Here is a 26,077-nt window from a genome sequence, read left to right as displayed (position 1 = left end):
CTATGAGAGGCAGCCAATCGGTGTTTCTCTCTCACATCAGTGTTTGTCTCCCCCTCTCTTTCTCCCTCCCGTCCCCTCTGTCTAAAGATAAAATATTTTTTTTTAAAAAAAGATTTTTTTAAAAAAAGATTTTATGTATTTATTGTTTTAGAGAGAGGGGAAGGGAGGGAGGATCCAGAGACCTGGCCCACAACCCAGGCATGTGCCCCAACTGGGAATCGAACCAGCAATCTTTTGGTTTGCAGGCCAGTGCTCAATCCACTGAGCCACACCAGCCAGGGCTAAAGAGAAAATCTTTAAAAAATAAAAACACGTCCCTAAAACCAAGTGATCAAAATTAACACACCGACATTGTAACACCACTGATGTGATGCGTTGAAAAGAACCAACGCCATGTCTGTGGTATTCTTGCCAAAAGCTCATGACCTCAGTCTAATTGTGAGAAAACATTAAATAAATCCAAGTCAAGGGACATTCTATATAATAACTTATCAGGACTCTTCAAAAGCTTTACCTTATCAAGGTCATGGGAGACAAAGACTCAGAGCTGTCACAGGTTGGGGGAGCTAAAAAGACATGAGAGCTAAATACAGTGTGCGCTTCTAGTTTGTGTCCTGGAACAACGGGCTACATTGAATAAGGTCTGCGGATCAGTTAGTAGTATTGTGCTGAGGTTTTTTTTTTTCTTTTTAAGATTCTATTTATTTATTTTTAGAGAGAGGGGAAGGGAGGAAGAAAGAGGGAGAGAAACTTTGATGTAAGAGAGAATATCCATTGGTTGCCTATCCATTGTTCATTCCTTTTGCCTGGGTCAGTGGGGCCTCTCCCTCCCACCCCCTCTGGCCCTGCTCTGCCAGCCTTATATCCCCCTTGCCTTGGACTTTATAGGGAGGAAATAGAGTCCTTCAGCGGGCACTGGGGACTCCAATGGAGACAGGGAGAGGCGCCCACGGGAGAAAGCTGTCAATATCCTCTGGACTCCCCAACTCCTCCATCCCCAACAGTGGTTCTGAGACCCTTTCAGAGGGTCCTCAGTGATCTTCCTTTTCCAACCACATATCTGTGTGAAGTCAGATTTTCTTCATATACTTCAAACAAACGAACATATCCCAATAGACTGAACGTAGAAGTAGCTATGAAAACCCAGCCATCTTCATTGGGAAAGTTCTTTACCCACACCATCCAGGCATTGCCAGTTATATTCACTGAGCACCCATGGGCATGCCAGGTACTGTGTTAGGTGCTGGAGAAGCAGAATAAAAGAGGTTAGGCACCTGTTCCAGGAGCTGCCGATCCAGAGGAGAGACTGGCAGGTAAAGAGAAAGGTGACACTGAGTTCCAGGGGGCAGGTTGGGGGCAGAGTGGATAACACTGTAGGCCTGAAGGAAGCCCAGTGCTGAGGGAGGGAGAGAGGCACGGGAAGGAGGCAAAAACATGTTTTGTTTATATGTAGTAGGTTTATTAATTTTTAAATGAACTTGTTTAAAAGGTTCTGTTTTTATTTCTGATAGAGTACACATTAATATAACTCTCACAGAGAAAGGGTCTCTGGGGCCTTCACTAATTTTGAAAGTATAAAGAGGCCCTGAGGTAAGTTCTGGGGCACTGCTGCTCTCCGGAGAGATGTGCCTCCTCTGGCCCGCCTCACTCCACCCAGCCGTGTCCGGGCGGTCCTGCCCTGATTCTCCAGATGTGGCTTTCCTCCTCCCCAGTCTCTTAAACCCCTGTCTTCCACACTCTGCCACTGCCCCCCAAATCTTATCTCTGCATTTATTCTTCGTCTTTAAATTTTTTTAATTTATTATTTTTTATTTTTTAGAGAGAGAGAGTAATATCCATCTGCTGTTCCATCTGCTGTTTTACTCATCTACACATTCATTGGTTGCTTCCCATATGTGCCCCGACTGGGAATCCAACCCAAAACCTTGGCTCATTGAGATGATGCTCCAACCAACTGAGCTACCTGGCCAGGGCTCTTCCTAGTCTTTGTGATCCCCACACCACTGACCTCATCCCAGTGGGAACATATTCAACCCACTGACCCCAAGTGTGACTAATTCTTTCCTCCCAGGTGGTAAACTGGAAGAGATCATTATGGGATAGGGATGTTGAGCCTTCGGGGGATCAAAGGAGCTGAAGTCGCCTGGGACCCTCTCTTAAGCAGCTGGTCTTTGTGTGGGTGGTGGAGGGGATGTTGTTGATTCCACACTCAAATGGATCTGGGCCCTGGCTGGTGTGGCTCACTGGCATGTGAACCAAAGGGTCGCCCTGGTTCCATTCCCAGTTAGGGCACATGCCTGGGTTGCGAGCTGGGTCCCCAGTTGGGGGGCACAGGAGAGGCAACCACACATTGGTAAATAAATTATTTCAAATGGATCTGGGCCAGGATTGTTTGGAGGGTGATGCTGAGAAACTTAAATGAACAGAAGGGGAAAAGAGAGAACAGCTTGAGACAAGTGTGGGGAAGGGAGAGGAGCAGGGGGAAGGTGACAGTCTCAACTCTGGAGCTCGGACACAGCTGAGAGAATAGAGAAAACCCTGAAGGCAAGAGCAGACTTCAGCAGAAATCGGGAGATGTGGGGTACACTCCTATGGGGTGTAGGAGCAGAGGACCAAGGCCACTGCTGGTCAGGCTGGTGAATCTGGTCTGGGTTCTGCCCTCCCTGCCCCGCACTAAGGTTCACTCCTTAGATGTGTTTGTTTACTGGTCCCTCCCTGTCTCACTCAGATGCTCCAACTCTCCAACCTGGGGGACTCAGGATGCAGGTCACATTCTACCAGACTCCTGAGCCCTGGGCCCAGCCGTGGGCACCTCCAGCACCTTCCTCCAGCATGCCGCTTTTCTGCAGGGCACTGGGTAACGTGGGGTTGGGGATCCTCTGGGGCTGGGGTGGGACAGCTAGGGAAGGGGTTGATGGAAAGGCCTGAGGGCTGGGGGACCAAGGGAGCTGAGAGTCACCAAGAAGAGAGTTAGCTGTAGGAGCTTTGGAAAGGAGCTACAGGAAATGGCCTCAGACCAGCCTGATCAAGTTTCTTCCAAAGGCACTGGAGAGTAACTGTCTCTTCTTGTGGCATCTTTAACAAGCCTCTGTTTCCCTTGTCCCTTATCTCACCTCTTGCTTCTTTGCTGGGTCCCTTGGTAAATGTCAATTCAGATTTTCTCATTTGTCTCTTTCACCATCTGCTTAATTTTTTCACTGCCATCTCCCACCCTCGGCTTCTGTTAGTCTCTAAATTCATCGCTGATTCTTTTGGCTTCTGTTCACATATGTGTCTCACAATCCTTGTATCTCTTTTGCCTCTGTGACTTTCTCTTCTCCTGTCTCCCCTCCTTTCTCTGTGTCTCTTTTTCTGCCTCTGCCTGCCCTTCTCGCTCCACTTCAGTGCTTCTCGGCGCGCTCTGTGTGCCACCTCTCTCTGTGCATCCCTGTCCTGGGTCTTGGCTCTGTCTTTTACCTAGTGGGTTTGCTTCTCTTCCGCACCTCCTGATCTCTGTCAACCCCACAGGTCTCACCACTTACCCTGCCCAAAGGCGGCTCTGCTGCTACACCTGCAGCTTTGCCAAACCCTGCTATCCTGTTCCCACTGAGTGTTAGGACGATGAAGTTTGTGGCATCAGTTTTGGCATCTCGGGTACGATTCTGGTTCAATGGCCCTACTCCGGGTTGTTCCCCACCTCCACCCTTTCCTGCTGCCCCTGGCCTTATCGCCTTCTTCTCCCTGCCTTAGCATTTCCCCTCCATCCCACAGAGCAGGGTGAGACCATCCAGTGGAAAGGCTGCTTCCCAAGAGCACTGTGTTCTCTGCCTGGCCATGCCACCTACTGGTCACACTCCTATGTTCTGCAGCATGACTGCTGCAACAAGGACCTGTGAAATGTGGCCACCATGCCACAGCGCCACCCCAGCCTCCCCCTCACCACCCTGCTCCTCATGGCCACCTTCACCTGGGGAGGCAACCTCCTTCGCTAGCCTCACTCAGATCTGCAGCCTTCAACCCAGGACTCCTCTGCCATCACCAAGGCCCTGAAAACACCTGCCCAGACAGTTTTGAGATATAGCCAAGAACCTGACTTTGTGCGGAGACCTCAGATCCCTGGCCTAACACCTTTGCAGACCCCTTCCAGACCTGATTCCTATGAGTACTACTACAGCCCCTACAGCCACCTGCCCAGAGCCCAGCCTTATAAAAAAACACCTGTTCTGTGTCTTTTGCCTTTTCTAGGTGACCATTACTGATGCCCTCTCCTAGCCCCAGATCTCTAGTAAGGCAGGTGTTTGATGGGGCTGTGGGTCCTAGGCAGAGGGATGAAAGGGATACATACCACATATAGTGAGGAGGGGAGTCTTGCTAGGGAAGGTTAGGTTTGTAGGTCAGGAACTCAGGAAGGAGGGCCTGGGGAACTATGAAAAATAAATTTAGAGCCCTGTCTGGGGGTCTGGTAACACTGCCATGTGTGTGTGTTGTGTGTGTTCTCCAAAGTCAAACTATAGCTGCTCAGTGAGCTGTGCTGAGTGCTGGAACCTGAACCACAGCTGTCACCTCATTCTCCATCTGTGTCATTCGTGTCCTCTGGCTTGCCAATAGCTTAGCTGAAGCCACTGTCCTGTGAAGGCTTTAAGTGAGACTTCTAAGAAAGCTTTGCTCCAGGGAGGCCCAAGATTGAGCAGATACTCAGAAGGGCAATGGGTGGAACTGCTTGTGAGAGTGTGGCTGGGCGTTGAGCTTGTTTCTGCCTGAGCCTGGGCAATAGACGAGTTGGGAGTGTCACTGTGCTCCCCTGCTTCACCAGACTTGTCCGTGGTTCACAGACAGCCCAGCTTGCAGGGTCCTATTACACACCCTGCCAGGGAATCCACCCTCTTGCCCCTGTGGACACCCCTGCCCAGGGAGATAACATGTGACTCTGGTATCTCAGGATGGCAGTGTGACGATAAGCAGCTTACCACTCTAGATGCCACAACGGAGCACCTAGGATAAGGAAAGTGATGGGGTGGGGGACAAGCATGGGTACCCCATATTGACCCAGTTCCCTTCCCTTTCATCTGAGGAAGTCTGGGGTCTAATTAAAGGTGCTTGTTCTCTCTCGGCTTCTTCTCTTCTTTGTAAGGATTGGAGGGTGAGGGGCTGGCTTAATTTAGAGGCAACTTGAGTTTTCTTTCCATTCTCTCTGTCCATCAATCCTCCCACTTTGTGCTTCTGTTTTTCTGTATCTCTGAACATCTCGACTCTTACTCTGATTTGAGTCTCTTCCCTTCTCTCTTCTTCAGTTTCCACCATTTGTTCTCTGGTTCCTCCATGCCTGGTTCTCCACCACTGCTCAAGTCCCTGGATTCCTCTGTCTCCTCTCCACCCATCCCTACCCCTGTTCACCCCTCTGTCCCCCACCAGCTACACCAGGCTTCCCTCAACCCTATGACTTCGGGTTCAGGGCCACCCTCCACTGGCTGCTACAGATAGGAGACCACACCTTCTCATAGGTGACATCACAAGATAATGCTTCTCCTTTCCTTCAGACCCCACCCCAATACACACACAGCCTGTCCACTGGAGACCAGCTGGATTGTGAAGTAGCACTCTCGGCCCCTCCCCTCTTGCCAAGATTTTTCAGGGAATCCTTTAGGTGGCAGATGGCCAGGGAAACAGCAGGTCACTTTCCAGCAGATGTCACTGAGATCATCTGGTCTTGGGAGCAGGTGGGCTGTGGGTTTTGTGAAACAGAAAGGCAGATTAAGGATACTTCCAGCCCTGGTTGGTGTGGCTCAGTGAATTGAGGGCTGGCCTGCAAACCGAAAGGCAACAGGTTTGATTCCCTGTCAGGGGACATGCCTGGTTGCAGGGCAGGGTCCCTAGTTGGAGGCGTGCAAGAGGCAACTGAATGATGTATCTCTTGCACATTGCTGTTGCTCTCCTTCTCTTTCTCCCTCCCTTCCCCTCTCTCTAAAAGTAAATAACATCTTTTTTTAAAAAGGTTACTTCCATTTTTCATCCCCTCAGGAATCAAGAACCCATGTCCACCCCAACCCCAGTACCCTCTGGGATTTAAGCCTGTGTCCCCTTACTTGTTCCTCACCTGAGACGGGCCAAGTGGATGTTCTCATAGACCTGGATTTCAGGTTTGAACTGAAGAACTGAGGCATCTGGGAAGAAGGAGTCATATGAGGTGTGGCAGAGAAGTCACCAGGTAACTCAGAGCTGTATTCCCTACCCCCTGCTCCCCTGGAGAAGATGGGGTACAGAGGCAAAATATGAGCCAACCCTCTGTCTCACACCCAAGTGCCCTCTTCTTCCCTCTGGGAGGGAAGACTCACCTCTGCACTGAGCACCCTGAACCCTCCGCCTCCAGAGCACGATGCTGAGGACCAGGATGGTGAACCCCTGGCCTGCTGTGACCAACAGCATCAGGATCCAGGGCACATCCCAGCCCGTGGAAGGAGCACAGGGGGCAGGAGAGGCATCCGTGGAGGCTGCAGTAAAGGCAAGACAAGAGGATAAGGGGGGAGGCAGTGAGGGGGTCTGTCCCTATGCCCCAAAGACAGGCTTCCACCGTAGTCTTGTGGGCTCTCCCAAAAGAAGACTTCATAAATGTCCTTGCTCCTAATATCCACCCCCGACTTTGCCCCTTTCCAGATCTCTCACCCTGACTCCATGAGCCAGCATGGACGGAGATGGTAATGCCTTCCCACACCCAGCACGCACATGGCCAGCTAACTAAGCAGGCCCCATGCCATAACTGTCATTTCTCCTCATGTCCTTCACAATAACCCACCCTTTCAAGAAAAAATAAAGTGCCTTCCCTGTACTCATTCCTTCTGTCACTCCATAAGTGTTCACTGAGTGCCCACCACATGCCAAGCAGCATAACAGGTGCTGTGGATGTAGTAGGAAATAAAGCCCAGTCACTGCCATATTGACCTTTGCTTACCAAAATAATGGCCATTTGCTCCTCCCTCCTGCCTTGTAAATGGGTTATTCCACATCCAACAGCATTCTTTCTCTGTATAATGGACTTTTTCTGGTAAAACAATATTTTTTCCCCTTTTGCCTTCACTATCAATGGGCCATTATAACATCTGTGCATATGTCCTTTCTTCAAAAGACAGCTCTCTCACAAGAATTCTTCTTTCCTTCCTCTCTGCTAGAGGATATTCCTCACAAATCATAGGTTAACCTCTCTCTCTCTTTTAAGACTTTACTTATTTATTTTTAGAGGCAGGGGAAGAGAAGGCGAGAGGGAGAGAAACTTTGGTTGCCTCTGGTAAGCACTCCAACCAGGGACTGAGCCACAATCCAGGCATGTGCCCTGACCGGGAATCGAACCCAGAGACCTTTCACTTTGCAGACCGTCTATTCCACCAGCAAGCTGGCTTAACCAACCCTCTTCTTTGTTATGGATTCAGTCAATGAGAAAGAAGCCCTTTCTCATTGAGAAGGACTTTCTCACAGGTTATAATCAGCTCCACCTGAAATCACTCCTCCCCATCTGGCCACTAACAAATTCGCCTCCTCTCTCATTTCCTCCCAGCAGGTGTATATGTGCCAGAGGGAATATTGCTTCCCATACCCTCCTTCAGTTTACCTGCCAGGCTAAAGCTGATCCCCTTATTCTGAGGGAGGATGCAGCGGATGATCCTTGGTCTATGGCCCCTGGGCTCAGCAAGCCCTTCCCCAGGACACACCAAGAGCAGAGCAGCCTCATCGCCCCAGAAGGACTGTGCATGGCCCCTCACAGGACTCTTCCCCTCCAGCCAGATCACAGAGTCCAAACGTCTGGCAGGGACCATGGAGCACAGGAGGACAGAGCAGGGGGATCCATCTGCAGTTCTTGCAGATAACTGGGATCCTGTGGGGTGAGAAAGACCCTTCAGTCCCTTGCTTGGGCTTCCCCATCTCCCAGTGGCCCCTGGTCTGCATGCCCTCACTCACCTCTGAGCACAGAGACATCATACACTCTCCAGTTCTGGTACTTGTGGCGCTGACCCAGCACAGCACACCAGTACCGCCCAGCATCTCCCTCCTTGGATCCTTCTAGCCACAAAGAGTAGTTCCCTAGCAATTTGAGCCTGGGTTCCCTTCCAGATTTCCCAGGGTCTGGGGCTGGGCTGACCACTTGGATTTGGGTCACCAGGGTAGTGGAAGAGCCTGTTGCAGAGCTGCGGAACCAGGACAGGAGTTCGTCCCCATGCAGGATGGGTGGTAAGGGACATGGTAGCTCCATTGCCTCTCCCAAGGCAACATAGATGGCCTGGAAGTTGTCTGTGGGAAGGGGCTTGTGTGAGGCCAGAGACCTCCATCAGATCAGCAACCACCCAGCTCTGACCTCCAACCTCTGGCTTCCTCCCTTTCTGAAGTCTCCCAACACTGGTCTGGCTATGAACACATTTCTCAAGGGACAGCTGAAAAAAATGTGAGGTGGAGAGAAGAGGGTAGGGGCTTTCCTCCCCTCTCCAGTGAATGAGGGGATCTCAGGGCAAGAGAGAAAAGGCTGGAATAGTTGGCAAATGCCCATATCTCTTCTTCTCATTTCTCCTTTTCTGGAAGTATATACTCACCCATTCTTATTTTCTAAAGGAAACTGCACATGACCTGGATCCCCAGGGTCTCCGAGTCTTCCCCAGTATAAGAGACAGAGGGAGGTCAATTGGGGTAAATCTATCTTCTTGAATCAGATGCCTTCCCTGGGCCCCTAAGGAGAAACAGCAGCAGTCCCTCACAACCTCCTGGAATCCCCTATCATCTGCTCCTTACCAGCAGCAGCCTGGGAGGGCCCACAGAGGTGCAGAAGGAGGAGAAATAAGACTGCCATGGGAAGAGCCTTTCAAGTTCTCTTGCCTAGGACCTGGTGTCCCCAGGGAGGAAATGGAATCCAGATAAAGGCCCACACTCTCTGGTCTGCAGTGACATAGGCTTCTGGAGGGGATGGGAATGCTGGGGAGATAAAGCCCAGCTGTAAGTCCACTGGGGAAGAAGTGACCACTATCTGTCTGTCTTGGGGGAAAGACCCAGTCCAGGCTGCTCCAAAGAAAACCTCCTCACCCTTCTGACTCCTGACTCCATATTGGCAGAGGAATTCAGATCAAAGACTCTCTACACTAAGAAACCTGAACAGAAGGGGTCACAGGTCTCTGAGACCTCCCATGAGTTTGGAAGCATTCGCTCCTCCACCCTAAGAGATGCCAGCCATGAGGGAAGAAACTGAATCTTTATGTTGGTTTCCACAGAACCCAGCATGAGACTGCACACACAGCCAATACTTCAGAAATTATTTAGAATGGCTTTCCCTGGGGCTGCCTGGCACACTACACACCTTTTCTGAGCCTCAGATGAGTATATAAAATTATTGCTCAAGGAGAAGAATGGCAAGGGCCTGGAAAATTCATGGACTCATCCCTTTATCCCAGGCGGGGCTTTCAAGTCAGATCTTCATGTCTTCATATGGCTGTAATAGTTTTTAATGTGTTACTTATTTTTAAAGGTTATTTATTTTCAAAATTATTTTTGTATAAAATAGTCCATACATACCAAAGACTATTTCTAATGTATAACTGTATAATGGCTAAGTAAACTGTGGTATATTCACACAGTGGACCATTCAACAGCTATGAGAATGCACAAATCACAGTGACGTGCAACAAGGTTGAATCTCACAAACATAATGAGAGTAAAAGACGCCAGAAATAAGAAGCACATTGTGTTATTCCATTTATATAAAGTACAAAAACAAGCAGAACTAATCTAAGAATTTCAAAATTAAGGTTGTGGTTACTTTTAGTGGATAGGTAGCAATTGGTAGTGATCTACACAGTGTCTTCTATACTGGCAAAGATGTGTTCTTAATCTGGGTGCTGAGGCATAGATTCGACTGGTGCACTTTTCAGTGTATGTTTTTTTTTTAAGATTTTATTTATTCATTTATCTTTAGAGAAGGAAGGGAGGGAGAAAGAGAGAGAGAGAAACATCAATGTGTGGTTGCTGGGGGCCGTGGCCTGCAACCCAGGCATGTGCCCTGACTGGGAATCAAACCTGTGACACTTGGGTTCACAGCCCCCGCTCAATCCACTGAGCTATGCCAGCCAGGGCTTCAGTGTATGTGTTTACTGCAATAAAATGCTAAAGAGGCCCTGGCTGGTGTGGCTCAGTTGAACTGAGTGCTGGCCTACAAACCAAAGGGTCACTGACTCTATCCTCCCTCAGGGCATGTGCCTGGGCTGTGGGCTGGGTGCCCAGTTGGGGGCGGGCAAAAGGCAGTCACACATTGATGCTTCTCACCCTCTTTTTTGCTCCCTTCCCCTCTCTCTGAAAGTAAATAAATAAAATCTAAAAAAAAGAAAAAAGATTCTCTATGCTGTGTTGCACTTTTCCAAATTTGTTTTATCTTTCACTTGTTCATTAAATGTTGTTTTTGAACTTTATACAGTGGTGTCATGTTGTATGTAATCTGTGGCTTTTTTTTTTTTTCACTCAACAATATGACTTTGAGATTTGATGGTGCTTAGGAATGGTGATTCATCAAAAAAATTTTTTTTTACCAGTATTTCATACATTTTAACCACGCTTTCTATCCACGTCCATGGGGTAGCTCTCCATTTATTCAAGCCTGGTTTACCTCTTTCAATAACTTTATATATTTTTTTTTTCATAAAGCCTTGCATTTCTTTTATTAGATGTATTCCTGGGCATCAAACCTTTTCTTACTGCTCTTGTCAAGTGTTCCTAATACTACCAGTCCTAACCAACTTCTCTCGAGGGTCCCCCAGTATCGAGGGCTAGAAAAAAAGTGACTAAACCATGCCTGATAATTTTTTAACTCTCCGCGTTCCAAAAGCCTCCAGGTAATTTCTGAGCACTGCCGCACCCGTAGGTCCGACTGCACGATATCCTCTCTAGAGGCTCTGAAAGCGTCTCGGCTCGAGGCGGCGCCAGTACGTGCTGACGTCAAGGAAACGCAACTCCTAGAGGCCGGAGAGGGCGGGGCTCGCAGGGGGAACTGCTGCCGGGAGAGTAGGGCCCCGAGCCAGGGCCATGGCGAAGCTGCTGAGCTGCGTCCTCGGCCCCCGGCTCTACAAAATCTACCGCGGAAGGGACTCTGAAAGGACCGGTTCCGGCGTCCCTGAAACTTCAGCTTCAATCACGAGCCCCCCTTCCAGCTCCTGGGTGAGTCGAGTTCTCCCCCGGTCGGAAACATGGTACGGCTCAAAAGCCTTTGCGGCCTTGGCTCCTCAGAAGCGCTGATTATTGGAAATCGGGGGAGCCTGCTTGACGAGTCAGTGGTGCGCACAGTCTGCGTTATTTGTGCTTCCTGGATTAAAGTCACGCCTGTGGGCTGGCCACCTCCTTTATCGCTGTTTGCCACCGCTTTGGTATTCTGACTGCCACTCCTTGCTTTTTCCTCTCGCGGCCCCCGACCCTGTGTGTCGTGGTTCATGCCCGCCCCAATTGACTTTTAAGTCCCGGAAGAGACCTCGCGCGGATTCGGAAGCTGGAGGGTTTTGCCGTCAGCCTCTCGATTTCTTCTTAATTAGTGCCTCTTGATGCCTCCCCGGTTCTGTTTTATCTTCTCTCTAGTACGTTTTGAATTCCCATATAACTTGTTCAACATATCACCCATCCGTTGGTCTCCACCTCACCCCTCACCCTACTGTGGAGACCCCAGGGTCATTGCACTTGTGAAAACTGGGGATAGTGGTAGGCTGTGCCTCTAAGTTCTTCTTGTATCCGTAGTCTCGAATTATGTTTCCGGTCTCCGGCAAACTGCCACCCCCAGCCACATTCCCTTCTTAAATCAACCTGATCTTATTTCTGATGCTCTTCTTTCCCTCTTAAAGTTGTCATGGTGTCTTTCCTTTCTTCCCTAACCCTGCTCTCCCCATAGGCACACGCCCGCAACCCATTTGAAACTGGGCCCTGAAAAAGGAGCCAGAGTCGTCCAATCCCACTTTCACTTTTGCTTCTAAGTCCAGCCAGGTGTTTGTTCTTATGGTGTGGGGTGGGAAATCGGGTTCAGAGCACTCCTGGAGAAGAAGGGTTTCTTTGGGAACCAGGGATATCCCAGGAGAGACAGTTTTGGAAGCTAGAACCAGAGGACACACATCGGGGATTCCCAAAGGAAAGGAGACGGATCATTAACGTGGGCATCTGTTTCGGCAGGATACGTATTATCAGCCCCGGGCCCTGGAGAAACATGCCGACAGCATCCTGGCACTGGTATGTCTGCCCTGGCACCTGGGACTACTGCATCTTTTTGGCCACAGCTGCCCTCCTGAACTTTGTGCTCCCTATCCTGGGAGAAGGCATTGCCCCTGGGGGTAGGGGATGCTCCAGGCTCTGCAGCAGACCTCTCCAACACACAGAGACACACAGTCAAGCACGTACACACTTGGCACTCCTCTTTGGCTTGTGCCTGCTTTCTCTGGAGCAGCCTGAGCCATGAGAGAAATTTGTTTAGTCTTGGGACTGTCCACAGGTGCTGAATCCTGCAGTCCCCAGTGACCTGTCCTTCTGGCAGTTAACCTCTTTGGCTGCAGGGACAGCTGTTCTCTCTGGCAGAGTTCCTATGGTGACATTTGTGCATCTCTTGTGGGGACTGGGCAAGGTGCTATCCTGAGCAGGGCCAATCAAAAAAGCTTGATTGAGTAGAAAGAGAGACTGGCCATTAAATGTGATGAATTATGTTCGGAGATGATAATAGGAAGAAAATAGAACTTGTACCTAGTTTTACCAGCTTGTTCTATTCTTGACACATTGCCTTTCAACACATATTGAGCACCTACTGTGTGCATGATGTCATGCTCAGAATAGGTAGTTCACATGATATCCTTTAGGTTATCCGTTTTGCTCACAGCCTAGGCCTGGAAATGGCAGGGGTGTGTGTGTATTGATTGCTTGTCCCTGTCTCTCTGCTGCAGGCTTCAGTCTTCTGGTCCATCTCTTATTACTCCTCTCCCTTCGCCTTCTTCTACTTATACAGGAAAGGTCAGTGTGGTTTCAAAGGTGGTGGGACAGGAAAGGAGCAGGTTTTTGGCAGATGAGCCAACCCCCTAAAGAGGAAAGGAGATTTGCAAGGATGGCTTGGCTTCCCTCTTCCATCAGGCATCTTCTCCCTCTGAGGGTGTGGCTGTCCCAATGAGAGGGTGTGGGGTGGAAGTTTGGGGTGGAACTGGGAAGAGGATCTGGAGAGGCGGTGGGGAAAGCTGCTCACATAGTTTTTTTCCCCTCCCAGGTTACTTGAGTCTGTCCAAAGTGGTACCGTTTTCTCACTATGCTGGGACATTGCTACTACTGGTGGCAGGTGTGGCCTGCCTCCGAGGTAGGTGGAGAGGGAGCCTGGTTTGCATTCATCCATCACTGGGTAAATGTTTGTAAAGTAGCTTCTGCAATTTTGTGTTGGCCTCTGAGGGAAAATAGTTGAGAATAGTCAAGGTGTGATCTTTTCCTTAAAGGGCTTGAGTTTTAAATATGAAAAAAAATAATTAGCAGAAAACTTTGCTATTACCTAGAAAAGCTGCATACACCCTACAATAATGTATTCCACTTACATCTGTATCTATGTCTGTAATAATGCTACACTGCAAATAGCTCCACAGCCACAAATAGCAGGGTGGGTAAACCCACTGAGGGCATAGTCCTCCAACAGCACACTAAAGCATTGCGAGTGAACAGACCTGAGTTGCACTCAGCAGCTCAGATGAAGCTCATAAATTTAAAATTGAATGAAAAAAGCTGACCACCAAGTGATTTATCCAGTATGTTTCTATTTATATAAAGTTCAAAAGGGATGCATATATAAGTGGCAAACACTAAAGAAATGGGCACATAATCATGCGCATTGTTATCTTGAAAGTCAAGAGAGTGATTACCTGGGAGAGGGTGGGGACAGGACTCGGAGGACTTCTGGTGAGAGGTGGTTTTGTTCTCTTTCTTGACCTGGGTGATGGTCACATAAATGTTTGCTTCATGTTTTTTAAACTGAACGTATATTTTATGTTTGTCTGTCATACCTCACAAATAAAAAATGAAGAAACAAACCAAATCATGCCCCCGGTGAGTGCACATGGTAGAAACTGGATGAGGGGATGCGTGCAGAAGGGAGTGGTGGTCCAGAGCTGTGTGGTGCAGTGGGCTTCAGTCCAGGGTGGGCACCTTCTGCCCGTGGTCTTCTGCCTTCCGGTCTCCACGGGGCTGGGCTTCCCTCTTCAGAGAGGCCTTCCTTGACTACCCTGCTGAAAAGTAGTTCCTACCCCTCATTTTGTCTTAAGTTTTATTTCTTTTAAATTTGGAGGGGGGCAGGGATTAAGTACCGAAAAGTTCAGAGCAGAAAATATCAAAAATAAGTAAAATGCTTATGTTTTGTGATACTGCTTCAAATACCTTTTCGGTAAAACTCGAAAGCATTGCAGTTAGTGCTGGTGTTCCCACGGGCCCTTCCCCAGCCTGTGCTCCTTCCCCAGAGTAACCATCGGCGTCTGGTATGGTTTTGTCCTGCGTATTTTTATACTTTTATGAAATACACTTCATTTCATCAAATCTAAACTGCTGCCATGTATTGTAAAATGCATACTGATTTAAAAGTTTTCAAATGTGAAAAAACGGCCTAGAATCTATGAAATATGGTAAGTATAAACACTATGTAGCATTTTTTTGTGCATTTTGCTTTTTCACACAAATGACATGGCTTTACATAAATCGTCTGCAGCTTGCTTCATTCTCAGTATTTCTGGGACTCTACCACTGGTGATACGTAGCACCCTAGTTCATTCTGGTTCTATTTTATTTATAGCACTTACCTCTCTCTGAAATTTTCTTGTTGACTGTTTCTTGTCTTTCTCCAGCCCCACCCCACCCTCAGCCAAAATGGCAGTTCTCTGAGGGCTGGGACCTTGCGTCGTTTCCTGCTGACTTTCCCATGTCAGAACAGTGCCTGGCACATGACACCTGTAGGGTCATTGGAAGCAGAGATGTCAGGATTTGAGGCTCTTCGGCAGTGAAGGGAGAGCGGATGCGATCACTGAGGGGCCAGGCGAAGAGCAAAGGGAGCTCAGCACTGAGAATGGCTCTTGGTTCAGAGAAGGAGGTAGCATGGCGGCAGGGGCAGAGCAGTCCAGGAATTGGAAGGAGGCAAGAATGGGCCCTGAGAACAGTGAAAGGAGGAATTTCAAGGGACAGGGAGAGCGCTGAGGGCAGAGTTGAGGAGCTGGAGGACAAAGGCAGGGGATTTGGATCCTCTGAGGAAGTAATTATAAGACAAGAGCTGCAAAGCAGATGGCGGGGAGTGAGACTACAGAAGAGATAGCTGCAAGCCCTGGACAAGGGAGGCAGTAGAAAGAGGAGAAACCCCGTTGTTAACAGGGCAAATAATGACCATAGTGACAGTGTCTTAATCTTGGACATTAACATTCTGGAGGGTGAGGGGTCAATAGTCCATGAGGAAACAAACTGAAGAGGCAAGGGCAGGAAGAACGCTGTTGCCAGTGCTGGCTGTGGAGGAAGGAGGTCGGCTCAACCCTCCCATTTGCCCAGATCCTGAGCCCTTGGTTTCTTTTCCTCACTTACCCTTCTGGAACCTTCTCCTTGCCCATCTCCATTTCTCTTCTGAAACCTGCTCATCTTGCTTCCCAGCTTTCCTAACAGTTTCCTACCCTTTCCACCAGGCATTGGCCGCTGGACCAACCCCCAGTACCGGCAGTTCATCACCATCTTGGAGGCCACACATAGGAACCAGTCTGCAGAAAACAAGGTAAGAGGTTCCAGGAAAAGCTCCAAATAGGTGCCTTCCCAGGGTACCAGCTCCCCTTCTGCCGGGGAGTAGAGGCGTGTTTACCGCCCACCATGCCTGGGTGTTTGCAGCACAGTGCTCTGTCCCTTCTCCCCTCTCCAAGTGAGCTGTCAGCTGACAAACTTTTCCTTTCTGCCACTTCTAATGGAATGTTCTGCTAGGAGTCATCTCCTCCACCCTCCATCCTCAAGGATTATCTAGATGTAGAAACGTTCTGCAGTGTTTCTCAGACAGGGGTTTCTTCTCTGGCACACAGCTCAGGTCTGTAAGTGGTCATTGTCGCTGTGTACATTGAACACCGTGCTAGTTTTGTTCAGGGCTGGAGCAGGATGGACTGGTATGTCCACTCTTGTGCCCAGAGCACAGGGTAGCGCCAGGAGGGAGAAAAACCAGGGCACAGTGTCCTTGGAGTTGTGCCAGTCCAGCAAGTGCTGGAGTGTGATCACCTCTGAGAAGGTGCTTGGGGACCCTATAAAGCTCCTTCCTGCTGCAAAGGGCTTTCTGGGATCAAACACCATGAGGATGGTAATGGTGTTACTGGCTACCCCAGCCACCATTTATGGTGCTCTGTGGTCATGTAAATGCGGAGAGTAATTTCCACATGCCTTTTCTAACTCTCACAACAACCTGGTGAGGTGGCCTTGCTGCCCTCATTTATACACCTGAAGAAATATGCAAAGAGGATAAGAGCCCCATGCAGAGCCCCAGAGGAGGGAGTGGCTGCATCTGAATTCAAGTCCAGATCGGAACATAACCTGCCTGAAAATGCTTTTCTTTATTTAGTTTTGTTTTGCCCTTTATATTTTTGTACAAGTTTTCTATTGCTCTCCCTGAGTCAAGTTCCTTTTTTTTTTTTTTTTTTAAAGATTTTATTTACTTACTTTTAGAAAGAAAAGAAAGGAGTGAGAAAGAGAAGGAGAAACTGGTCTGGGCAGTAGCGCCAGCTCGTGCTGCAGGCATCGAGGCAAGGGAGGCAGCTCTGGTGCAGAGGGGCCGCTCTAGGCATGACTTCTCCCCTCTTACCCAGGCTGGGGACAGTTTGATACACTGGGGGTTTCTGAGCCCAGGAGACAGCATTATGCGAAGGACCCAGGTCGGGAAGGGAGCCAGCAGCCCCCTACCTCCTCCGTCAGAAACACCAGTACCTCCAGCCACCCCTCCTGGGGGTAGGGTGGTCTTAGATTTGGTAAAGCAAACAGTGAGCTTCCCCTTCAGGGAGAGGGCAGATAGGCCAGTCTGGCACCTGGCAGGACATCCTTTCTGGCTGGATTTTCCTGGCCGTGTCAGAGCTTTTCATCTGAAAACCGGGAGGGTGTTGACCTCTGCTTGTCTCCCCATGATGTGGGCAGTGCCAGTGCCCAGAATGATGAGGGTATGTAGGTGGACCTACCTCCACTTCTCAATTCCCCTTTATTTATTAAAAGATTTTCTTTATTGAGCCCTGGCTGGTGTGGCCCAGTGGATTGAGTGCCAGCCTGAGAACCAAAGGGTCTCTGGTTCAATTTCCAGTCTAGGGCATATGCCTGGATTGTGGGCCAGGTCCCCAGTCGGGGGTGTGTGAAAGGCAACATCACATCAATGTTTTCCTCCCTCTCTTTCTCCTTTCCCTTCTCTCTAAATAAAGTCTTTTTAAGATTTTACTATTTACTTTTAGAGAGGGGTGGGGAGGGAGAGAAAGGGAGGGCAACATCAATGTGAGGTTGCCTCTCACATGCCCCCTACTGGGGACCTGGCCCACAACCCAGGTACATGCTCTGATTGGGAATCAAACCGGCGACACTTTGGTTTGCAGGCTGGTGCTCAATCAATCCACTGAGCCACACCAGCCAGGGCTCAATTCTCCTTTAATCCCCAACTCCTTCTCTCTTTGCCCACTCCAGAGGCAGCTCGCCAACTACAACTTTGACTTCAAGAGCTGGCCAGTTGACTTCCACTGGGAAGAGCCCAGCAGCTGGTGAGCTTCAGTTCTTTCACTCCATCCCTGCCTCCCAACCCCCTCTGTCTAGTCCCACCATCCTTTAGACCTCAGACTCCATCCTCCCGACCGCATCCTTCCCTGCATCTTTCCATTCCTCAGGAAGGAGTCCCGAGGGGGCTCTTCCCGTCGGGGCGTGGCCCTGCTCCGCCCAGAGCCCCTGCACCGGGGGACAGCAGACACCCTTCTCAACCGGGTCAAGAAGCTGCCTTGTCAGATCACCAGGTGAGAAGCAGCAGGGAGGAGAGGTCAGCAGGGGTGGCAGGGACATGCAGTGAGGGCTCTGGGATTGGGTGTTCCATTGTAAGATAGCTGTCATCTGTTAGGCCTAATGCCATGTGCTTTGTATTATTTGTGGCAAAGTCATGTTTGTCCATGTTCATGTGTGAAGAAAAGAGGCTCAGAGAAGTCCAGAGTCTCCCCGATGGTGAAGGAAGAGCTGGGGTAGTAAGTAACACAGTTCCGACACAAAAGCTCTTTTGATGAGGCTGAGGGGAGAATGTGGTTGGTGGTGGGGAGGGGACACAGAGCTGTAGCTGGAGCAGGGTCTAGTGGCTTCTGTGTCCCTGCCCTGGCCCGTCTGCTCCTGGGTTATCCCACTTTGAGCAAGCTACAGTTTGTGCACCTGCAAATGACCCACCTCTCAGGGTTGGTGATGTCACATAGGGTGATGTGTTCTGAATAGCATCGACTTTGCCTGGAGAACTGAGAGCACAAGGGAAAGCCCAAAGAAATGATAGCTGTTGGCACTTGATGTTGGAGGTAATAAGTGCAGCTTTCTGTTGCTGGTGCCTAGGAGGCAGGTTCTAGACCAGGGAAGGGGCTGGACTTGATGGTTGCTGATAGTGTGCTGACTGGTCAGACGGGCAAGCTGAAGTCGGAGCTCTGCGAGGGGTGCTGGAAGGGGTCAAGCGGTGTTGTTCTGGGGACAAGTTCCACTTTGGGATGGACTGGAAGTGGTCAGCTGTCTTCGTTAGGAGTGGCGCCTACCACATCATGTCTGTCTAGATTAGTGTAACCATTCAGGGAATGTGTGAGCGCCTGCTCCGTGCCGGCTTTGGGCAGCGCCTGTGTGGCGGACAGCAGACTCGTCAGAGCACATGAAGTGGCTGGCCCTGTTCTGAGGGAGTGTGCCGTCCGGCTGGTGTCTTTCAAAATGCCTGTCTCAATCCACTAATGCATCTGAAATCAGTTTAGTGAATTAAAATTGCCATTTTTTTCAAGTATTCATTTGGGGACTTAAGTTGTATTTATACATTAGCAGGTTTTTATTTGATAATAACATAGCTTTCATGCATCATATATAGAAAGTATTATGTAATATCATAAAATTTTCAGAATTATATATACTGGGCCACAATACAAAATGTATCTTATGGCCCTGACCGATGTGGCTCAGTGGGTTGGGCATCATCCTGCAAATCTGAAGTTCGCTGGCTCGATTCCCAGTCAGGGCACAGGCCTGGGTTTCAGGCCAGGTCCCTAATGGGGACGTGCAAGGGGTAGCCGACTGGTGTTTCTCTCGCACATAAATGTTTCTCTCCCTCTTTCTCACTCTCTTCCCCTCTTTCTAAAAATAAAAAGTAAATAAAATCATTAAAAAATAAAATGTATCTTACAAAGGTTGCAGTAAAGAAAGTTTGAAAAACACCAGCCTCGTACATGTGATATTTCATTAAGTCCCAAAAGAGGCAAATGAAGCTGTGAAGGTCAGTGGTGAGCTGGTCACAGAGCCTGTGAGTGCTAGGGCTGGGACACTCCCCGGGCCCTTCTGGGGCTGGGGGTTTGTTAACTCCATGCTCCCCACAGCTACCTGGTGGCCCACACCCTGGGGCGCCGGATGCTGTACCCGGGCTCTGTGTACTTGCTCCAGAAGGCCCTCATGCCTGTGCTCTTGCAGGGCCAGGCCCGGCTGGTGGAAGAGGTGAGGCTCCCCTGCCCCTGCCCCCCGACAGCCCTTCGCCCCCTGAAGGATGTGGTCTGTCCTTAACTTGGCCTTGCATCTCCCCTATTCAGTGTGATGGGCGCCGGGCAAAGCTGCTGGCCTGTGATGGCAATGAGATAGACACCATGTTTGTGGACCGGCGGGGGACAGCTGAGCCCCAGGGACAGAAGCTGGTGAGAGGAGCAGGGAGCCCAGAGGTAGACTGGGGAGGGCAGTGGGGGTTCTGGGGATCACAGTTGTACAGCAGCCCTCAGGAAGCACAGCTGTGAGTAATCCCCTCTTCCAGCTCCACCCTGAAGGCCTCTTGGTGCAGGAAAACCCTACCATAGGGAAATAGATGGAATAGAGGTGGATATTCAAGGACCAAAAAGTAATCACCATCATAGTCACTACTTAGATAGCATGTACCACACACAATGCATGTATTTAATTTTCACAACAACCCTGTAACATGGGTAGTTTCTATTAGCCCATTGCAGATGATGGAACTGAGACAGAGTCACTTTCCCAAATCACAGTTAGTGGGAGAGCCAGGATTTGAACCCAGGGTCTAAAATCTGCTGCGTCCTCCATGAAGCAACCTTGGAAAGAGCCATAAGCCATCAGGCCAGTGAGCTGGGTTCTAATTCTGCTCTGCCCACTGCTGAGAATCTGTGCACATCCCATCATCTCTGGGCTTTGGCTTGGGGCACCATGGAAATAGTTTACCTGGTTATAAGACTTGAGCCCAGAGATGGGGAGGACAAGTGATTGCCTTATCACATAAAAGAAACAGTCACAGAAAAAAACAGACCCAAAAATTAGAAAGGAAAAAATACCCAAAATCTCATTCCTGAGAGACATAACACCTTGTGGTCTTCCAAGGGCACACTGATACTGCTGGGGGCTTGAGCAACTCAACTCAAGACATTCTTCTTCCTCTGAGGGTCCAGTTTGCTGAGCATATACATCCATTTTGTCTCTCAACTTCTGGACCTTGTGAAATGAATTGTTACCATTCCCTGTGGAGAGAACAGGAATGCACCCTTTTCTCTTCCCTGTGAGGCTCCCACAGGCTGCCTTTCAGCCACTAGGGGGATGTTTAGTCCCATTTGGCTCTCTCCTAGTCCCATTTGGCTCTCTCCTAGCCCTCCTTCCTGCCTCCTTCCGCAGGTGATCTGCTGTGAGGGGAACGCAGGCTTCTATGAGGTGGGCTGCGTCTCCACACCTCTGGAAGGTAGGCCCATGGCTCAGCCCTCTTGTCTCTGCCCCTTGGAACAGAACGTCCCCATCTTCCCACACTGATATGACTTCCCCAGTCCTGAGGACTTTCTGTGGGTGCAGTTTGAAACCCTCACCTGCAGCTGGTGTAGGGGGCAGGAATTCATGCCCCATTTGCTCTGCTAACTCTGCATCCCTACCCTTGGGCTGTGTTCCATAACCTTATTGCCCTCCTCCCCACAAACACACATCTCCCTTCTGCCGCCTCTAGTTTCAGGGTGATTAGAGCTCCCCGTGTTTTGCTACCCCTCCTGGGGGGGATGGGGTTGGAGGCCATGAGGTCCCAGCCCCTTCAACCCTGTGTTGCAGCTGGATACTCAGTCCTGGGCTGGAATCATCCAGGCTTTGCTGGCAGCACGGTGAGACCCTCTCCAGATCCTTTTCTTTTCCTGAATCATGGTCTCTCTCCTTCTGGTCAGCCACTGGAGGTAGGGAAGGCAGTGTATATTTCTGTGGGGCTCCCTCTCACCTGTGACCTGGGTCCCAAAGCCAGGAATTGCAAGTCACAGGGAGCCCTTCTCACAGTGAGGGGTTAGCAGGAGGGAATGCGGTGGTTGCAGGAAGAGCCCCTCACTCCCCTCCCTTTTCTTCTATCTGTTCTCTGTTGCAGAGTAGCACAGGAAGGGTCCACTCTAGGGGAGTGTGGGCAGTGGGCCAGTTGACCTGTGGTGCTGACTCCTCCTGCCTTGGCCCTTCCTTCTCCAGGGGGTGCCATTCCCACAGAGCGAGGCCAACGCCATGGATGTGGTGGTTCAGTTTGCCATCCACCGCCTGGGCTTCCAACCCCAGGACATCATCCTCTATGCCTGGTCCATCGGAGGCTTCACTGGTACCCGCCTCCCTCCTCCCCCATTGTAGGCACATTCGGGACCCCCTCCCCCCAAGGAGGGGTGGGAAGTGCACTGGCGGTCCAGGAACAGGGTGGAGGGTTAAGGAAGGAGATGGATCTCTGAGTGGTCTGGGAAGAGGTGTCCTTTACATACACACTTTACATTTCCTTCCACACTTATGCCTGATTATCAAAAGTAGACTCAGGGCCTGGGCTGGGAAGGTCAGGGAAACAAAAGATTCCTCTGGGTTGTCTTCGGTGCACTTCCATATTCTCGCCTCATCCTCTCCAGACAGTGCCTTGGCCGAGCGGCGTGAGGGCTGAGGGCCCTGGGACTAATCTATTAACAGTAGGGAGGATGGAGTCTGCCTAAAGCATTAGTGGAATGAGGCTAGCCTGGTGGGCAGGAACCCCTCTCTCCTTACCTTCTTCCCTGTCCTGGCACCAGCCACGTGGGCAGCCATGTCTTACCCAGACATTAGTGCTGTGATCCTGGATGCCTCCTTTGATGACCTGGTACCCTTGGCCTTAAAAGTCATGCCAGACAGCTGGAGTGAGTATAGCCCCCAGGGCTGCCCTTACAGGGAAGGGTAGGGAGTGGGTGGCCCCATTGTTGATAAGCAGGAGGACCCCTTTCTGGGGGCCTTAGTTTTCTCTCTCCATGAACAGTGGGGACCTTTGCGTTGGACAAATGCTTTGTCTCTTCTATCCTTTCACGTTTGTCCCACTCTAGGGGGCCTGGTGACCAGGACTGTGAGGCAACACCTCAATCTAAATAACGCAGAACAGCTGTGCAGGTAATGCACTGTCCCACCTCACCCCTGCCCCATACAGCTCTGCTGGGTGTGCAGGTGCTGAGGTTAGTACTGAAGTACCAAAGTACAAGTTGGCAAATGACCTCTGCCTCAAATCCCTTGAGTGACCCTGCTCCCACCTTAGATGGCCTAACCTCTCCCAGATCCCCTTGGACCCTGAACCACCTTATGATCTAACAAGCAAAGGCTTAAAGCCTGGCAGAGCAGGGATCTGCCAGCAAGGAGTTTCAGCATGCCCTTCTTAAATATTCTGACTGCACCTCTGGGTGAAGGGCTAGCCCATGGGTCCCCACTGTAGCAGGGGCTAAGAATGCAGCCAGTGCAGGAATGGGGTAGCCAGTTGTCACCTGCCTGACTCTGAGTTCTGCCTCCCCACTACTCTGTCCCATGAAGGTACCATGGCCCTGTATTGCTGATCCGAAGAACCAAGGATGAGATCATCACCACCACGTGAGTACCTGGGAACCTCCACCCTCCTGCATCCCAGAGAGAGCTAGACAGTTGCCCCGCCCACCTCTGCCCACTAGAAACTCAGGTATCCAGACTCTTCCTCCTCTTCAGTGTATTATTCTCACCCACAGGGTTCCTGAAGACATCATGTCCAACCGAGGCAACGACCTCCTGCTGAAGCTTCTGCAGCATCGGTGAGAGCAGGGTGTGTGTGTGTGTGTGTGTGTGTGTGTACACGTGTACACATTCCAGCAGCGGGAGGAAGGGAAGAAGTTTCAAGAGAATTGGTTCTCACCCCTGTCCTGGCACTACCTCTGCAGGTATCCCCGTGTGATGGCGGAAGAGGGTCTTCAAGTGGTGAGGCAGTGGCTGGAGGCCTCCTCACAGCTGGAGGAAGGTGAGAGAGGATCTGGTGAGGCCTTTGGGTGGGAAAGCCTGGCAAGGCCAGGTGGCAAGGCCAGGGGAAGCAATGTCCTCTGCCCTCATCTCTCTCCCTGACCAGCCTCATTTTATAGCCGATGGGAGGTAGAGGAAGACTGGTGTCTGTCTGTCCTCCGCTCTTACGAGGCAGAACACGGGCTGGACTTCCCCTGGAGTGTGGGTAAGGAGGTCCTGAGGCAGAAGAGAGGGTTGGGAAGAGCCCAGGATGGGGATGGGTGCCCAGATGTGTGGGCCATGTTTGAGAGTTCTACCTCCACTCTACAGGGGAGGACATGAGTGTACATGAAAGGCAACAGCTGGCTTTGTTTCTGGTGAGCTAGGGGGTGCCTCAGTGGCCAGGGGGCACGTGTGGGGCTTGGGGACAGTTGGAAGTGGTAACTTACATTGCATGGGTCGGAGTTTGGGGGGGTACAGGGAGGGTCTGGTGGCTGCCACTCAGTGCAGTGCTGTGCACCCCACTTGTCCTGTCCTCTTTCCTTAGGCCCAGAAACATCTGCACAACTTTGAGGCCACACATTGTACCCCGCTCCCAGTACAGAACTTCCAGATGCCCTGGCACCTCTAGGGACCACAGTGGACCTCGTTCTGGAAGAATGGGATAAGAGGAGACATAAGGAAGGACCCTCTTACTTGTGATTCTCTGTGTTCATATTGCTGTTTATAGTTTGTGAGAAGTGAGGACCACCCCCCTTTTCACTGTTCCTCTTGCACGTTTCCCCTCATCCATCTGGTAGTAACCTAACCTCCCCGGCATTCACTCTGCATTAAATGAATGGATTTTTCCTAATAATAAATGAAAAGGTATTTTTTCTACAGGTTGGCTAATTTTGTGACTTCCCAAGTATTTGGTGAGCCAGGGACTGAAGCCTTAAGGGCTGGGCTCTGGGAGACCCCAACTCCATATAGCCAATTTAACCTTCCCCATCTCTGCTTTTTCCCTAGGCCTTCAGCCCCCAACCTCAGTTGTCCTCATGCAATGGGTCCCCAAGTGTTACCCTTCCATGGCGTGCCTAATATCCCCGCTGTGCAGCCTTGTGACCCTGCCTCAGTCCTTCCTGCGTACAACCACCGCAGGAGCCATGTTGCCTCCTATTGCTCTGACTCACAAACTTTGTTGTTTACAATAGCTTTCTGGTACCTAATTTCACCTACTCAGCTCTTCTGCTGATTTCCAGGCCCAATTGGCGTGATTTCACCATCAGTGTCCCCCATTTCCCTTGCTTAGCTCTTGCTGTTTCAGTGAGGGGTGAGGAATGGCCCATTCCCCATGTCTTATTCAGCAAACCCTGTACACCCTCCTCACCCTGCCCTCAAGTCTCTCCTCACACCCTCTTTGCGATTCACCAAACACAGGGCCTGCCAGAGCCTGGGTGCCAAGGATTCATGTCCTGCCAGAGCCATACTTGGCCTTTTTGGGTAGCTGTTAGAATATTCTTAGGTTGAACCTGAGGAAATCAGTTCCCTGTAACTATCCTATTTCCAATCCTTGGACCTCATGGAATAGAATGAGTCCTTCTCTCACCCACCAGTTTTTGCCTGGCCATCTTCTTCCCTTGGAAGCCTCCTTTCCAGATGAGACACCCCTAGGTCTACCACCCTGGGTGATACCTTGTTTTGAACAAGATGCTGAATATGGGTGACAATGTTATGATGTCCTAGATACAGTTTCTAGCTCATCTCAGTGCCTCCCTCCAGCCCTAGTGCATGAAGTCCCAGGCAGCGGTGTCTGTTCCCGGTGTCTGTTCCTGCCAGCTCAGAAGCTCCTTAAGGGAGGGGTAATGTGTCTCCACTGGGACGGGTGGTCTGAGACTTGTCAGGTGACAATGCCTGGTACTTGGGATTAAAAGGGGAGGTGGCCGCAGTTCCAAAATGCTCCATCTTTACCCAACACGGGAAAGCTAACTGTGGCACCTCTTTTCTCAGTCCCAGGGAACAAACAGGATGGGAAGTGAGCATGAAGCCTTGGAACTAGTTGCATGGTTCTGAACCTTGCCTTCCCAGATCCACCAGGACAGTTAATCCCCTGGAAGCCAAATCTTTGTTCAGCGAAGGGAAACTCCTTAAATGCAAATTTGGGGGCTTCCAGCCCCACTTCCCACCTTCTGGAGACAAAGGTGATTTGTCTCCCCTTCCTGGCTGTGGCCATTAGAAGCTCTAGTGACCTGCCTCTATGGCTATTGGCTATTTTCCCCTCCCCTTCTTCCTGCACACACTATAGAGAACAATGGATGCCATGAGGAGCCCCCCAGGACACCTGAAATAGGTGAGTAGAGAGGAGGCTCAATAGATGAAATCCGGATCACCCTGCCCATGGGCCTCAGTCTACCCCTGCAAATTACTCCCCACTTGGTAAGGCTCACAGCAACTGTGTTTGTTTTCAGAACCATCCCTCACCCCCAACCAGGGTGGGACCAGCTCCCTATCCACTCTTCACTCTATATAACAGGGTCCAGCAGTCTTGGGGGAAGACCAGCTAAGATGCAGGCCCCATATCTGCTGGGACTCTGGACATTGCTATACTGGGCACCAGGTGAGGCTTGCACACTAGGTGAGGCCTGGGTACCCAGTTGTCTCCAAGGAGCTGGGCAAA

The 26,077-nt window shown here is 50.4% G+C and overlaps 2 protein-coding genes across 3 annotated transcripts; one reads left to right on the top strand and one right to left on the bottom strand.

Moving 5' to 3' along the window:
• Positions 1 to 5,511: 5,511 nt before the first annotated feature.
• LOC123810470 (lymphocyte antigen 6 complex locus protein G6f-like) lies at positions 5,512 to 8,870 on the bottom strand. Its single transcript, XM_045826235.1, has 6 exons — positions 8,749 to 8,870; positions 7,927 to 8,256; positions 7,580 to 7,843; positions 6,312 to 6,467; positions 6,074 to 6,140; positions 5,512 to 5,701 (listed from the first exon to the last, which is right to left on the bottom strand). Exons 1-6 carry the CDS (start codon positions 8,804 to 8,806, stop codon positions 5,677 to 5,679), a joined length of 900 nt encoding a protein of 299 aa, XP_045682191.1. The 5' UTR covers positions 8,807 to 8,870; the 3' UTR covers positions 5,512 to 5,676.
• Positions 8,871 to 10,965: 2,095 nt separating this feature from the next.
• On the top strand, positions 10,966 to 24,300 carry ABHD16A (abhydrolase domain containing 16A, phospholipase). Of its 2 annotated transcripts, none has more exons than XR_006784237.1 (20): positions 10,966 to 11,154; positions 12,148 to 12,204; positions 12,906 to 12,972; positions 13,220 to 13,306; positions 15,648 to 15,733; positions 17,653 to 17,726; positions 17,850 to 17,972; positions 19,557 to 19,671; positions 19,764 to 19,865; positions 20,845 to 20,908; positions 21,262 to 21,311; positions 21,658 to 21,781; positions 22,230 to 22,334; positions 22,515 to 22,578; positions 22,990 to 23,046; positions 23,178 to 23,240; positions 23,367 to 23,443; positions 23,562 to 23,647; positions 23,752 to 23,798; positions 23,969 to 24,064. XR_006784237.1 is itself a non-coding variant. In XM_045826054.1 (20 exons), the coding sequence occupies exons 1-20, from the start codon at positions 11,023 to 11,025 to the stop codon at positions 24,050 to 24,052; spliced, it is 1,677 nt and encodes a 558-aa protein (XP_045682010.1). In that variant the 5' UTR covers positions 10,966 to 11,022; the 3' UTR covers positions 24,053 to 24,300. The 2 variants fall into 2 exon arrangements, 1 of the variants encoding a protein (XP_045682010.1); XM_045826054.1 differs by having other exon boundaries at positions 23,549 to 23,647; positions 23,969 to 24,300.
• The last annotated feature ends 1,777 nt before the right edge of the window (positions 24,301 to 26,077 follow it).

Source organism: Phyllostomus hastatus, unplaced genomic scaffold (assembly GCF_019186645.2).
Source record: "Phyllostomus hastatus isolate PE091 unplaced genomic scaffold, TTU_PhHast_1.1 phas_scaffold_60, whole genome shotgun sequence".
NCBI lineage: Eukaryota > Metazoa > Chordata > Mammalia > Chiroptera > Phyllostomidae > Phyllostomus > Phyllostomus hastatus.
Note: the sequence above shows the minus strand (reverse complement) of the source record. Positions and strands in the feature narration are given on the sequence as shown.